The sequence below is a fragment of the Hylobates moloch genome, unplaced genomic scaffold, assembly GCF_009828535.3.
Source record: "Hylobates moloch isolate HMO894 unplaced genomic scaffold, HMol_V3 SCAFFOLD_27, whole genome shotgun sequence".
NCBI lineage: Eukaryota > Metazoa > Chordata > Mammalia > Primates > Hylobatidae > Hylobates > Hylobates moloch.
In genome coordinates, this window is record NW_026652302.1 from 4,729,493 (window position 1) to 4,745,439 (window position 15,947).

At 34.3% G+C, this 15,947-nt stretch overlaps 1 protein-coding gene across 6 annotated transcripts in view; it reads right to left on the reverse strand.

Annotated features, from left to right (window-relative positions):
• The window catches only part of LOC116463082 (utrophin), a 565,754-nt gene that overhangs the window by 333,615 nt on the left and 216,192 nt on the right, over window positions 1-15,947 (reverse strand). For all 6 annotated transcript variants that reach the window (XM_032146039.2, XM_032146038.2, XM_032146037.2 and 3 more), the window contains exons 34-40: window positions 13,596-13,775; window positions 10,676-10,804; window positions 9,889-10,059; window positions 8,320-8,481; window positions 7,762-7,899; window positions 2,498-2,689; window positions 1,229-1,401 (exon numbers count right to left, since the gene is read on the reverse strand). In XM_032146039.2, the coding sequence (XP_032001930.1) occupies window positions 1,229-1,401; window positions 2,498-2,689; window positions 7,762-7,899; window positions 8,320-8,481; window positions 9,889-10,059; window positions 10,676-10,804; window positions 13,596-13,775 (1,145 nt within the window). The remainder of the gene's footprint in view (window positions 1-1,228; window positions 1,402-2,497; window positions 2,690-7,761; window positions 7,900-8,319; window positions 8,482-9,888; window positions 10,060-10,675; window positions 10,805-13,595; window positions 13,776-15,947) is intronic.

The window sequence follows — 15,947 nt, forward strand, 5'->3', positions numbered from 1 at the left end:
ATGTTAGTAAGGGCTCAAAAAGAAAGACATTTTTACAAATACTGTTGGCAGGGGTATAGTAACCAATTTTATGATATAATACAGAGGTTTAAAATGTCATTATTTTTAAAGAAATTTGTCTTCATCTAAGGATCAAGCCTAATGAAATATAAGTATGGATAAAGATGTATGTAAAAGAATGTTCTCCAAAGGTACAAAGAGAAAATTTGTAAAATCCATATAAAGGAATATACCAAAGGCCACTAAAAGCTATCTTTCCAAGGATTAGTCACATTGAAATATGTGGGCTAAAATAGAAAAAAAGACAAGGAACATGATGCCTAGTTTTTGTGCGTATGTCTCTCAAGTTACCCAATGTATTATTCTGTGCTCCCTTTCCTCTTATATAGCACTTTCCATTGGGTTATTTCATAACTTATTTGCCTTTCCATCACATCCACAGCTACTGGCAAAAATCTTACCTGTTTTCATTTCTACCTATTAATAGGCCTAGTCAAAATCTAGTGAGAAGAAGGCTCAAAAGCATTCACTTAAACAGAAGCCTATAAACAACAGTTTGGTATTATATATGGATTCTAATTATCTGTAGCTGCCTCTGTTCTTCACTCACATTAATCATCAAGTGTGCTGAGAAAGTGAACATTAATGAAAAATTTCTTTAATTTTTTTAAACAGAATGGACACTAGACACTAAAAATTAGAAGTGCTTCCATATCATTATTATGTTATAAATGGTCATCTATACATGGTCACATTCCTCCTTTAAGGAACTATACTCATCACAATTTATTAAACAGGGCATACGGCCGGGTGCAGTGGCTCACACCTGTAATCCCAGCATTTTGGGAGGCCAAGGCAGGCGGAATGCCTGAGGTCAGGAATTCAATACCAGCGTGGCCAACATGGTGAAACCCCATCTCTACTAAAAATACAAAAATTAGCCAGGTGTGGTGGTGTGCGCCTGTAATCCCAGCTACTTGGGAGGCTGGGGCAGGAGAATCGCTTGAACCTGGGAGGCAAAGGTTGCAGTGAGCCAAGATCGTGCCACTGTACTCCAGCCTGGGTGACAGAGCAAGACTCCTTCTCAAAAGGAAAAAGAAAATAATAGGGCATCCTACAAAGATATGAAACATGTTCTCATTAATCTCAGTGTCCACATGACCTTTTTCATGGCCCATGAACTTGCAGGCATTTTTTTTAATTAAATATTAATTTTATTTACACATACCCTTTCCGATCATTGTACATTCTATTAATTCTGTCCCATTTTGCATTCAGCTGAGTAAGTGTATCTCTGATCTGAATGGCTTCAGGTCCAGAGGCTTCAAGGATGACATCTGGCTGTTTTTCATGGATTACTGCAATCTGCTCTCCAAGTTTGTCCAGTTGGTCTTTGATATTCTAAAAATATATTGTCATAGATTAACAAAATCCAGCAAAGTAACAAAAAAAGGAATCACAGATGACCAGATATTTATATTGTAGAACACTCATTTGAAATAATAATAAGACATAATCATTGTTAATCATGAAAACTGGAAACTTTTTTTTTAAATGATACCCTGTTTTGGCCAAAGTGTGTGGAATATGCTACATAATACACTCAGGGCAGGAAAAAAAGTCCTCACAATAGTAGCATTTGTACAGGACACATGGAAAGCTTCAGTAACATTCTCTATAGGTAATGAGGCATTTGAAGTTGGAAATAGTGATATTTTCAAATATCTAATAATGTTAGTTTAAATGAGAGGAATGCACTATCAAATCCATATTGTCAGTGAATTTATTGTGACTTTATATATAAATGCAATCATGTTACATGAAAATGCCTTGCTAGAATTTACATAATATACTCAGGGCAGGAAAAAAGTCCTCACAATAGCAGCATTTGTACAGGACACATGAAAAGCTTCAGTAACATTCTCTATAGGTAATGAGGCATTTGAAGCTGGAAATGCTGATATTTTCAAATACCTAATAATGCTAGTTTAAATGAGAGGCATGCACTATCAAATCCATATTATCAGTGAACTTACTGTGACTTTATATATAAATGCAATCAAGTTACATGAAAATGCCTTGCTAGAATTTAAAAGTTTAATTAAATTACAATCAAGATGTCATTCCATACCTCAACAACTGGCCAATTTTAAACCATTATAGATTGCCTGATAAATGCTGACAATTAACATCAACTGACAATCTAGTTTATAAGACAGGAAGGTGGTCTATGTCTCTGTTTAATTTTAAACAAGGCTCTAATGTTGCAAATAATTTATAACTGTGCACATTTAACAATCCATACCCACTTTTTTAAAATTCAAAATTTATTATATTTTCTTTGACAATATAGGAAAGCTTTACTAGTCATACATATTATTAATCCCCTGGCACAAGCTGTAAAAGACATAGACCATCTAACTAGGCACAAGAACAAATTTCTTCCTCTACTTCTACATTAACTGTGGCCATTCAAACACAGTGCCCAGAGGTCTACCTTCAGAGAGTCTTCCTGAAAAGAGAAGTCTTCGTAGATAGCAGTGTTGAGCTCTGGAACATTAAGCGATAATTCAACATCATCCATGCAAAGTAAAATTTTGTTAATTTCAACCAGATAATCTGTAGGAAGAAGTGATGATCTAATTCCAGAAGCAAGTTGACCCATTTTCCTCTGTTGAATAGGGATTGCCTACAAAAACAGCAAAAAAAAAAAAAATATATATATATATATCTTAAAATACCCCCACAATGAATAATAACAATACAAGACTATTGTGTGAAGGAATGCAATATTATGAACTAAATTTTTAAAACTTAGTTTTAATGTGTTATATTATAAACCTACCTTGCAACAGAAACCCTTAACAATCTGTATTCTAATTTCCATCTACAGCATGCTATTAAACAGTATAAGTATGTTATTAATTTGACAGGCTTTAAGATCTATGTCATTTAAACTCAGTTAGCAAACAAAAAACATAACAATTCCTTTCTTGAGTTGTTGAAAGAATGAGAATATCCTGCCAATCATAAAGTTTTGTATGAAATAAAACATTTTGATACCATTATTATTTCACTCTTTTAAAAATATCACAATTTTAAAATTGGACCTCATTGCTAAAAATATAAACAAATTAAACATGTTTCCATAACACAACATGAAATGCACAAAGGGTTTTGATTAAAATAATATCCAGGTAATTCAGTATGTAATCTTAACTTCTGAGAATAATATTACAGAGCAGGAACATCCTACATTAGAAAATAGATCATGAAGTGTCATATTTAGACAGACTTGAGGCTCTATGGACTACTCATCTGCCCTAATATAGATTTTCTGGATCCTCTTCTCAGAGCTTTCTTCTTCATTTTTCTTTTTGGGGCTGGGGGACGGGACAGAGTGTTGCTCTGCCTCCCAGGCTGGAGTGCAGTGGTGTGATCTCAGCTCACTGCAACCTCTACCTCCCAGGTTCAAGCAATTCTCCTGCCTCAGCCTCCTGAGTAGCTGGGATTACAAGCATGCACCACCATGCCCAGCTAACTTTTGTATTTTTAGTAGAGATGAGGTTTCACCATGTTGGCCAGGCTGGCCTCCAACTCTTAACCTTAAGTGATCAGCTGACCTCAGCCTCCCAAAGTGCTGGGATTACAGGCATGAGCCACCGTGCCCGGCCCTCTTCTCAGAGCTTTCTAAACAATAAAGTGCTCTCTGGGATGGACCGCCAGTCCTTCAGGAGTTCAAATCCTTTACTCCTAGATGGCCACAATTTAATAAATGCTGTCTATTACCACTTGCAAAGGGCCAAAGTGCAGCTGCTCATGAATTAAGGTACCCTCCTTGACACTTTCACTTCTCCTATGTTGAACTTCTAAAAAATGATAATCATCTGTAAATTCAAGATGATAGTTAAAATGATCACAAATGCATGTTAATTCAGTTAGTGATCTTGAAAATGGTTACAATCCAATCTCTAAATGAATCCAAGACTCATGACTAAAATCACTGAGTGGATAACATGGTGTTGAACCTAGAGGACTGCATTATTGCCGCCTAGAATTTGTTAAACTACTGCTTCCATCAATTGAGGGTAGTTCTGGATGGCCAAGTTAGAAGCAGGTCTATACATTTCTTGACTTTAACAACAGAACTAATTACACTTGTCTCCAAGATTAATTTTATTATCCTAATGCAACATGTTTAAATTTTGGTCAGAAAGCATTTCTAGATATTTACTCATATGTCTAAGGAAACAAATTCTGTGTTTTAAGCAAATATAAAAGAATGCTGAAATAAATAACATATCTACCCAGAAACCAGTTATGAATAAAAAGATGCTAAGTATTTTTTAAGAAAAGAAAAATCAAAAATAATTCTTTTGGATTTTCATTTCAAATAAGCCAGTGTTTTTATTTTGGAAGATCAGAAAACTAGGCTCAACTGTTCTCCCTCTTAACTTTAAGGAAAAGAAAATAGCCCAATGAAAGTATTTCTAGGTTGAGTAATCACGTCAAAAAAGTAAAACAGGAAACTTGGACCCGTTTTCCTTCTTGGCTTCCCATCCATTAACCAAGATTTTGCTGAAAGGTCATCAGTTTTCCAAAAGACCAAAAAACTCCAGACATCCAACTACTTTATTATGCTTGTAGGGACATTTACCTTTGTAGTACTTTCCTCATTTAGCACCACATTTGTTTTTTAATCTGCTCCATTAGGTAAATGTTGGGAGCCACTTTTATACCTCAGCTACTACTACAAGACTGGAATTCCTGTGCTGCTTCTTCAGTTACATAATGGATTGTCATTCTGCAAGACCACATGTACCTGAAGCTTTAGAATAAACTAGGGAAGTTAGTAGGTATCATAAAGTTCCAAGTTTAAAAAATTCACATTCATTAAGACTGCCTCTTTTTCTTTTCAGACTATAGGACAATCCAGGATTTTTCTGAGCCTTCACACTCTTGCAGAAGCAGCAAGGCCGTTCAAGATTTAAACATGTGCTTTCTGTATTCCCAAAATAGATTTTTTTTTCCCCAAGAGAGTGATCAATCAAAATGCCCTAGGACTAAAAAAATGTCCTCGAGATCTGACCGAGACTTTACTTCTGGACAATTTTATTTTTAAAGAATTTTCCTAGGACACAGAAACACAAATATACTAGAGGTCAGTACTGAAATGAGACAGTGTTACATGATGTAGCTCACATCATATAGCAAAGTCCAGATTAAAGAGATTTTTAAGTGAGTGTTTTATTAAATTTCTAAGTTTTATTTTTACCAAACCATAGGAAAAACCTGGAACTAAACAGAATTGAATATTGATCAACTTTCTGGAGGATAAAAACTTTTTATATCCCAAAACAGAAACCCCCGAAAAATCACTAAGGAAAAACATAGTCACCTGTGGCTAAACAAAAATTTTAAATGGTTATATCTTAAAGGTAAAATAATTAGAAGATAAATATCAATAAGGTAATATTTTATAGCAATTATGGCAAGTGATTAATATCTTTATAAAGTTCTCATACAAAATTTAAAAACAGTAATACTCTAGTAAACAAATTGGAAAAGGTCACTTAACATATATTTCAGATAAGACAATGAGTCCTATAAACTAGTGCTTCTCAATCCTAATTGTACATTAAAATCATCTACAAATGTTCTGTGTTTTGTTTTTGTAAATGCCCACACCTAGGTCCAACCTGAGAGATTCTGATTTAATTGGTTCAGGAATTAGATTTGGGCACCATAGTTTTTTTAATTCTAATGTTCACAGTTAAGAATCACATCAGTTTGAAAACTATAGATTTGAAGTTTGTATCACAGTTGGCCTACCAATGTTAGTAAAGCCAGAATGAAATTAGCTTATATAGTATATATTAGTACTTTTAACAAACAAATTTATTTATGTATTAAAAGCTGAAAACTTATTTCTATTTTGTGCCAGTAACAATTTCTGATTTCAGACCCAAAGATGAAAAAGATACGGCCTAGTTTGTAATCATGGAAAAATAAAAGCATATATTTTCGAAAAAAAAGAAAAAGATATGGCCTAAACTTGGAGAAGCATTAGGGAAAAAAGATATTTTAAAAAGTCACAATAAAGCAGGGAACTATAATATAATCTGACAGAAGTTAGAAATAAAAATGGAGCTGAGTCTTAAAAGATAACGCATTTTTCAGCTAACCTAAAAAGATAAAACTCACTCTAGGGAATGGGAATAAAATTAGTAAGTTCCCAGATGTGCTAAGGCACATGATGTGTTTAGGAAAATGTAAAGAAAACCAGCATAGCTGTACTACATGGGAAGTGACAGCAAATCAAAGACATAAGGAGCCAGGGGTCAGACTGAAGACTTTGTATGTCGTTATATTGACAAACCTTGCATTTAAAGCTTTTTCTGTATTTTGCAATATTTTCCTAAACAGTTTCTTCGATGAAGGAATGACATGATCAGCCATGACTTCGGGGAGAATAACTGTGAGGAAGATACAAAGGATGTGCTAGAGTGAGAAAAAACAGACACAAGAATATGTCCATGGGATATAATATCATGGGAGAAAATCATTAGTCTAAATTATGGAAAGGATAGTGAAGTAAAATAAGCTAAGTCACTTTCTCATGGTCATAAAACAAGCAGCTGGTACAGCAATATCTAACTTCAGGTTCAAACCTGTATGTTGCTTCAAGCAGACTCAACAGTTTTAATGCCTACTCAGTGTGATGTGAGAAGATATGTGAGGAACAAGAAATAGTTAAGAAGGATGTTGAGGCTTCAGCCTTGAGAGAATGGCTAGTTTTTGAAGTATAGTCATGCATTGCTTAATAACAGGGACATGTTCTGAGAAATGTGTCTCTAGGTCATTTCATTGTCATGCAAACATCATAGAGTGCCCTTACACAAACCTAGATGGTGCAGCCTCCTGCACTCTTAGGCTGTGTGGTATAGTCAATTGCTCCTAGGCTAAAACTTTACAGCACATTATTGTACTGAATACTACAGGCAATTCTGAAACACAATTGGAAGTATTTATGTATCTAAACATATCTAAACATAGAAAAGGTACAGTAAAAATACGGTACAATAATCGATCTACTTAATTTCCAAAGTCATCAAATAAAAATCGTTCTAGAAGGAACTACGAAAGAATGGACCCCAGGGAACAACAGCACACTTAAAATGCAGCTAGCAAGATTGCCATTTTAAAAAGAGCTGGAGCTGGGTATGGTGGCCCACACCTGTAGTCCTAGCAACTTGGGAGGCTGACAGAGGAGGATCACTTGAGTCTAGGAGTTCAAGAGCAGCCCGGGCAACATAGTGAGACCCCATCTTTAAAAAACAAGAAAAATATAAAGAAATAAAAAGGGAGCTGGTAGTGAATCTTCACTAGAATATAAATTATATTACATCACTTTCACAAACTTAGTTATTTTTAAACTAGAAACTTTTTTTTTCACGTAGCCAAGACCTTCACAAATAAAATATGGAATTGGAGGAAGCCACTTCTGAAATAGATAGATCTTTTAGGTTTGATAACATAATCAGAAATCCAAAAGAGATGGCCAATAATAAGGTTTTACATTTCTATTTTGAGCTCTGCACCATCCAAAAATATGAACACATCTAGTAACACACACTAGAAAGGAGAAGATGATATTCCAACTGGTGTGTTTTAAAGCATCTGTGATGCAGCATCACGCATCTGAATGGCAAGAGTTAAGAAATGTATTTAAAAGCAACAGAGACTCTCCAGTCATAATACCTTAATTTTGTTGTATCTTGTATGCAAAAGTAATAACTGTAAACGGATCTTTTCTTTTTTATTATCTTCCATAGGTTGATGTAACATTTCTTCTCCTCTTTGTAGAACTTCCTCAATCTGGACTCTCTCCTCATTCATCTAAATTTTTAAAAGGAAAAAAAAATGACTCAAAAGAAAAATGCAAAAGGTCACTTCCTATCAGCTCATAAGGAGGAAAATTAACTTACTTAGTATGGTGTAAGTCAAGATATATTAACCTGAATGATCAAAAAATTTATGTTTTTTAAAAGATATTTTACATTTGAAGATAAAATATCTCAAAGAGAGTTTAGCAAACATTAGATAATACTAAGGATTATGTCTGGTTCAGAAACTGTGTCTATTTTCTTTTTAAGCACATAAATCATGTGACTTACATTGACATACAGAAAAAAACCACATTTGAATCTGTTTCATCATGTTTGACAGATTATATGGGTAAACATCACTGACATAAAAATAAAATTAATAGAGAAGAAAAATGAGAACACCATGGTTTTGAAATCTCCTTGAACCAACCTTTCCATCTTCGTCACTGGATTCCAAGTGTTTTTCCACAACTTTTAACATATTTTCTAAGTCATTTTCTAATTTTTCCAAGTCAGAGAAAGGCACACCAGTTTCAAATGTTTCAGTGGTGACCAAACATTGGTATGATAATGGTTCCTGAGCAATTAGCAACTGTAGAAGGAAAAGAATTCTCTGAAAATAGATTTTTAATTTGACTTTCCATCATTAATCAGAGAGACGGGGTGTCAAGAGAGAAGCTAACATTTTTTTAATTGACTTTCCTATTCAGCTCAGCTAACTTCGGTTTCATTCATTTATATGGCAATGATTTTACCAGTTCAGACTTCTCTGAATTACCTGTTTTCTCCAAACTCTAGCCAGGGATGTGACATAGTGTTGCAATTCATTGTGGCTGCCGGGAGTGTTGTGGCGTGGATTTGGAGACCACATGCGAGCACAGCAGGAAACTATGGCCATGATCCAGAAACTATCCTTACCATGGCCACAGAAAGGAAGAACAGCCACCCAGCCCCCAGCGCAGGGACACCTCACAGAATGTCTTCCAGTTAAGTTTCCTCAGTAGAATTCCCCTTGGATTTTCATATACAAATGTCAAAGAAGTGCATATTTCTCAATGTCATCTTTTCAGATAACATCTACGTAGAAAAATTTTATATTTGTTTAACTAAAACTCAATAAAACAATTTTAATAAAATTAAATGCAGATAAATACCATCTGGGGTTGGCTAAGTATGGGAAAAGTAGCACTCTCTCATAAAGCTCCTATTTATTACCCTGTTAATTAAATGTCTAAAGCTCTTTTTTAAATTTATAAAATCAGGTAGTACTTTCCTACATTAGGATTAAACTGTGAAATTATCTGTAACTTTTAGATCTGTCATCATGTAAAACACAAAAAACAAGTTCTGTGATGTGTGCAATGTGAACACATACATAGAGTGTGACCATAAAATAAAGGGTTTAATATTCACCCGTAGCTTGGGAATTAGTTTCATCATTTCATAACCAATTCTAACCTTTGACTGAGTCTTTGAAATCTTTTCTCAAATAGGTTATTTTCTTCAATACTAATTGCTTGTTTTCTCTCCTTCGTACCCACAATCACAACTAAATACGGACAAATGCTCCATTCAAAGAAAAAGTGATTAAAAACATTTTAATTTAAAAATTGTTGGCTGGGTGCAGCAGCTCACACCTGTAATCCCAGCACTTTGGGAGCCAAGGCGGGTAGATCACTTGAGGTCAGCAGCTCGAGACCAGCCTGGCCAAGATGGTGAAACCCTATCTCTCCTGAAAAAAACACAAAATTTAGCTGGGCATGGTGGCAGTTGCCCGTAATCCCAGCTACTCGGGAGGCTGAGGCCCGAGAATAGCTTGCACCCAGAAGGCGGAGGTTGCAGTGAGATCATGCCACTGCACTCCAGTCTGGGTGACAGAGAGAGAAAATAATAAAATTAAAACAACAAAACAAAAATTGTTGATGTATGTACTGTATGACTATCATTTAGATACATACCCATAGGAAAAATGGTTTACTCTAAAAACATAATTACTCACTTTGGCACTTTTGATATGTTGAGACACCTTTTCAAAGTTCCTATTCAGCTCAGCTAACTTTGGTTCTACAAGCTCCCTGCTTGAGCTTCCACGGGCATTCATCAAAATAAGGGCTTGATCGCGGACATTTTCAACCTGGAGGCTGGCATCATCCAGCTCAGATACTAAACGCTAAGTATAAGAAAACACAAAATTATCTCATGGGAAAAATCAAACCCAAACATGAGTGTGATGCTTATACAGAATGAAAGGGAGTTTAAATAAATATCTGGGATCCCCAGTAAGAGATTTCAGCATAATCAACCAGGTGAGAGCTGTTCACGTAGGACTCATTGGAGAACACAGAGGTAAGTAACTCTCAGTGGAAATACAGAAGTGAGACTCGCTAGAGAATACAAAAGTATGTAAGACTCGTTGGAGAGTACAGAAGTAAGACAGACTCATTGGAGAATACAAAAGTAAGTAAGACTCACTGGAGAATACAGAAGTAAGCAGCACTCAATGGAGAATACAAAAGTAAGCAAGACTCATTGGCATCTTATGTGAATAGCTCTTACTCTGGTTGATTGTGCTGAAATCTCTTACTAGTCTTTCAATTTCAATTCAAGTTCGTCTGTTATTGAGTTTGTCTCTTATTGTCTCAGTTTCTCTCATCAAAATAAATGTTAATGAATCTAATGCTTGGGAGGAATGAGAGCATAAGTAATTTAGAGCATTCCACAGGAGAAAACATGACAATGAAACATTCCACTCCCAAAAGTGTTACTGATGTCTCTATGTTTGCTACCTTCACAATTTCTTCCCGTTTACTTGCTGGTTTCTTTTCAATTTCATCCAATAGAGCTTCAGCTTGATACAGCCAGGTACTTATGTGAGCCACATTTCCATCAAATATTTCTAGCTGGTTCTGATGGTTCTACAAAGGAATTAATAAAATGCTTACATAACCATATGAAATATTTAAGATGATAATCTTAAAAGAGATTTAAAAGACCTTCAAAGAGCAAACTGAATCATGAATTTAAAGAAGAGCTTTCACCTTCCTGCAGGGCTCTTCTTCAGTGAATAAATCTCATTCCTAAAAATGCATAACTATGGTGCTTAACACTTTTTAAATTTATTTGATTTACACCTCAACACAATAAAAAGTTGAAGCAGAATAAAAGGTGAAAGTTTCTTTTTCAATTTCAATGCAAGTTCATCTCTTATTCCTTATTCTTATATTACAACTGATCTGATTTACCCTCTTCAATCTTTTTTTTTTTTTTTTTTTTTTAGATGGAGTATTACTCTGTCGCCAGGCCGGAGTATAGTGGCACAATCTCAGCTCACTGCAACCTCCACCTTCCGGGTTCAAGTGATTCTCCTGCCTCAGCCTCCCAAGTAGATGGGACTGCAGGCGTGCACCACCACACTCAGCTAATTTTTGTATTTTTAGTAGAGACGGGGTTTCACCATGTTGGCCACGATGGTCTCGATCTCTTGACCTTGTGATCCACCCGCCTCAGCCTCCCAAAGTGCTGGGATTACAGGTGTGCACCACTGCACCTGGCCCATATTTTTTAAAAACTCATTTAAGGAATAATTTTTTAAAATGATGAAAATATGAATTGAAAAAGATTCTGTATGCTCTGCTCAAAGGACAGTGCCTTTGTCTCCTTACCTCAGTATCACCAGCCCTTAATATTACATCTGGCACAGACCACAGCAAGATGTACTGAAACAGGACATGAAATGTGCTTGACAGAACATATTTGAAAACAGAAGCAAGAGTTAAGCAGATTATGACTGGGAAAAACAGTTAATCTAAGGCAAGAAGTTAGAGTGTGACCAAAAAGGGTAACAAGGCTTATGATGAAATTAACCTTTAGCAATTATATTTTGTGAGATAAAAGAAACTGGAAAATGCTTAGACAGTAAAAGTTTTTACAAAGAAAGAAATTATTAATCTATCTGAAAAATAGTTGAAAAAAGAAAATGTAGGCTGGGTGTGGTGGCTCACGCCTGTAATCCAGTACTTTGGGAGGTCCCGATGGGAGGATTACTTGACCTCAGGAATTCAAGACCAGCCTGAACAACATGGTGAAACCCCCCTCTACAAAAAATAAAAAAATTAGCCAGGTGTGGTGGTGCATGACGGTAGTCCCAGCTACTCACAAGGCTGAGGTGGAAGGATCACCTGAGCCTGGGGAGGTCGAGGTTGCAGTGACCCATGATCATACCACTGCACTCCAGCATGGGTGACAGAGTGACACCTAGCCTCAAAAAAAAAAAAAAAAAAGTGAACAAATAAACGATATAAAAATAAAAGAAACTTGCACTTGTACCCCTGAACTTAAAATAAACATTAAAAAAAAGAAAATGTGAACTAATAAATGATATGAGAAAATATCAACAGTGATCTGGATTCTAAGTAGGTAGAACTGATGAGCGCCAGACTTGTTTACCCCTATTAAGCAGGTAATCAAATGTTCTAACAGCACAAGAAAGATACTGCTTGAATGGAGAGTTTGAAAGGTATAGACTGAAGAATACAGAAATAAGGGCCATAAGAATGTGAAATAAAGCTAGTAATTAAAAATTAATATATAAAATATTTAATGAGCATATTCTTGAGCCAAGAATCTCATATTCACTATTATATTCAATATTTAACAACTCTGTTAGGTATATACCTTTGTTCTCATTCTGTACATATGGAAATTGAAGCTTAGTAACATTAAGTAACTTAGCTAAGGTTAAGCAGATAATAAGTCATGGACTGTGGATATAAATCTGTTAGAGATCATGAGCAAAGCCCATGCTCTTCATTGCCCTACACATCCTGATGAATTTAAATAAATATTCAAACACACAATAATGTATTTTTGATGTCTCTATCCATTACCTAGTAATTCTATAAATTTGATAAAAGTCCTATCTCAGGTATTTCAGAATTAAAAAAAAATTTATAAATGACAATGCCTTCCTCAGCAGAGGAGGGTGGGGTGGCCATATATTCACAGTTAGTATCATAGGAACATAAAACCACTATAAAAATTAAGTGGTAACTATTTCCACGAGATAATTTACAGAGTAGTGGCATAACCAAAGACTAACACATATACAATATTTAATAATTATAATCATAGCAAAATCTAAAATTGGTTGTTTTGCATATAGTTATTTAAGAGCACTACATGTTTAAGGCTCATAATTAATCATTGCAAAACTGTATGAGATAGATATAATAATGTCCATTTTACAAATCAAACAACTGAGGTTTAGAGAATGTTTAAGTAACTTGACCAATGTTACCGAGCTAGTAGTGAAAATTTTTACATAGGCCATCAGATGCTAGAACCTGTGCTCTTAACCAGTAAGCCATTATTCAAACACTATAAAGATTATATATAAAAATAGCTTCTGATAGTATGAAAACCAAATACAATATGAAATCATTAAAATAAAACAAATAAGGTGCATTTCCTAAAATATGAAAGTACCTCATTCCATGCAGATCATGAATATTTAGAAACACTGTAAATTCTTTCTAGTTATTACCTTTCCAAAGAAAAAATAAAACCTAGTCTAATGAAATTAATTCACAAGCAAAACATCACTGTGACACACAGTAAACAGGATTTGAAATTTAATCAAAGTTGTATTCATTTAAAAAATAACTAGAAGAGAGGAGAAGATTTCATCAACTTTTTCCTGAGACATACCATCAAGGTATTGCACCAATCTTCAGTCCAGGTACGAACTCGGCTCCACCCAGCATTAAGGACACAGAGCCTCTCTTCTAAAATAGGCTCACTGCCCTCAATCAAGTTTTGCAGGGCAGCACTACTCTCTGTGATGGTATTTAAATCAGCTTTTCTCTTTTCCAGATCCCTCAGAACATTCTAGAAAATAAAAACACCAAGACCTACTTGATCCTTCAGAATATTGTAAAAGTGTATGCAACCTTAAATTATTAAAAACTTTTCTGCCACATATACAAAGTAGTCCATGATAGTCCATGACCCCCTAGATAATTTACAATGTCAAAGTTTACAAAATTCCCAAACTTATTAACATAGTAAGAATTCTTAAGTTCCAAATGGAAAACAAAATGTGTAATTCAACACATACCAATGAGTGTAACACACTCAGCTGTGGGAAAGCAATTATTTCATTTATTTAAATATAAATCCATTTATTACATATGAATGCCAATTACCTTCATCATCACTCTAAATGCAAAGGCTCAATTTCATTTTCAGTAACCACAGGCTGGCAAAACAGAAGGATCCTAGAACGCACAACTTAAAAAAATTCACAATGAATTTTTCTCCTAGATTACCAGAGGAAACTATAGATGTGTACTATAGGTACTTGCAAGGATAACATCTTATAGCTGGGTGATTTCACATATAATATGATGAATAAACATTACAAAAAAAATTTCATGTAAGTAATTCACAAGAGAACAGCAAGTCTAAGCTTTGGTCTTACAACTGTCATAAGTGCAAAGATAATACTCTGGATGGTATGCCCTTTCAATCAACAAGCAATATGCATGTATCTACCCTACTGCTACTATTGACTATTTTTTAAATCAATATTTAAACCAATCATTTTAAGGAGCTCAAGTTTATATTTCTACATTAAATCACACCTTGGAAAGCATACCAATTACAAATTCACAGGTGAGTCCAGGTTTAAACACTCACTTGGCCATGTCAATTACTGGTATATTTATGAAGGAACTGAAATACTACTTTCCAATGTTCTTCTCTAGCAAGGGGGGAACAAATAAAGGATACTCAATAGCCATGCTCTCAGCAATTATTAATAAGAATCTTTCATTTCTTCAGTGGGTATGTAATGATTGACTAGAATAGCATTTAAGAACTATAAAAAATAAAGAACTACAAGTAATTACATCTAAATAGTACACATCCTTTTTTATAGTAAAAAAGATTACATTGAAAATAGCGATATTTAAGTTATGGAATCAAAACAGTATTCAGAAATGAAAATATTATTTAAGGTTTGCATTGAAAATAATTTTACATAATCTTTAAGTGCAAATATATTAAAATGTTGTGAAATCTTAATGTTCCTTAAATCTGAAAAGACAATGATAAAAAGATGGTGGTTATGTTATTAATACATACTGATGTTTCATTTGGTTTACTCTAATGAAGAGATGTGCTGTGAATTTGTGACTTGTATATATCATATTTATTATTTCAATTCTGAAATAAGATTAAATGGGAACTTGAGAGCATATTGTTCCAAAAGAAACAAATTTTTCATTTCTTTCAGTCTTTACCTAAAAAAGCTACGAGAATCCGCTGAAAAACCAATTGAATTTATGAGTACACAAACATGGATGTTTAAAAATTAAATATATAAAATCAATATCACCTATGTACCAACAATAAGCACTCTGTAAAAAAAAGAAAAGTATATTTTTACATAGCAATAAAAATAGATGTGTAGGAATAAACTCCTGTGCATATACGAATAATGTTTATAAAGAAAAAAATCAAAACATTATGTAGGAATGTGAAAGAATTTAGGAGAAAAATGAGACATATATGTTACCAAACAGAATTAACGTTAACAAACATATCAATTCTGCACTAAACAAATGTATGAATTTAAGGCAATTCAAATCAAAATTTCCAATAGAATTTAAGAATTTAACAATAAAAATTCTAAAGTTCATATAAGATATATACCAAAAATGAAGCATAAAGAGAAGGAATCCATTAACTGCAGTTAAAATATACTATAAAACATGGCTAAACAGTCTAAAAACTGGTACATTTCATGGGGCCAGATCAGTGGAGCAGAGAACAATGAAAGGCAACAGGAAAATAAGAATTTATGAAGTTAGCATGTCAAATCCATGGGGACAAGGTTGATTACTCAACCAATAGTGCTAAGATAATTGGTTATCCTTTTGGAAAGACGGTTAGAGCCTTACCTCATGAAATACACCCAAATAAATTCTGGAAAGATTAGTGCATTAAAGGTAAAAAGATGAAACTATAAAAGAGTTAGTAGAGGAGGTGGTTGGCAAG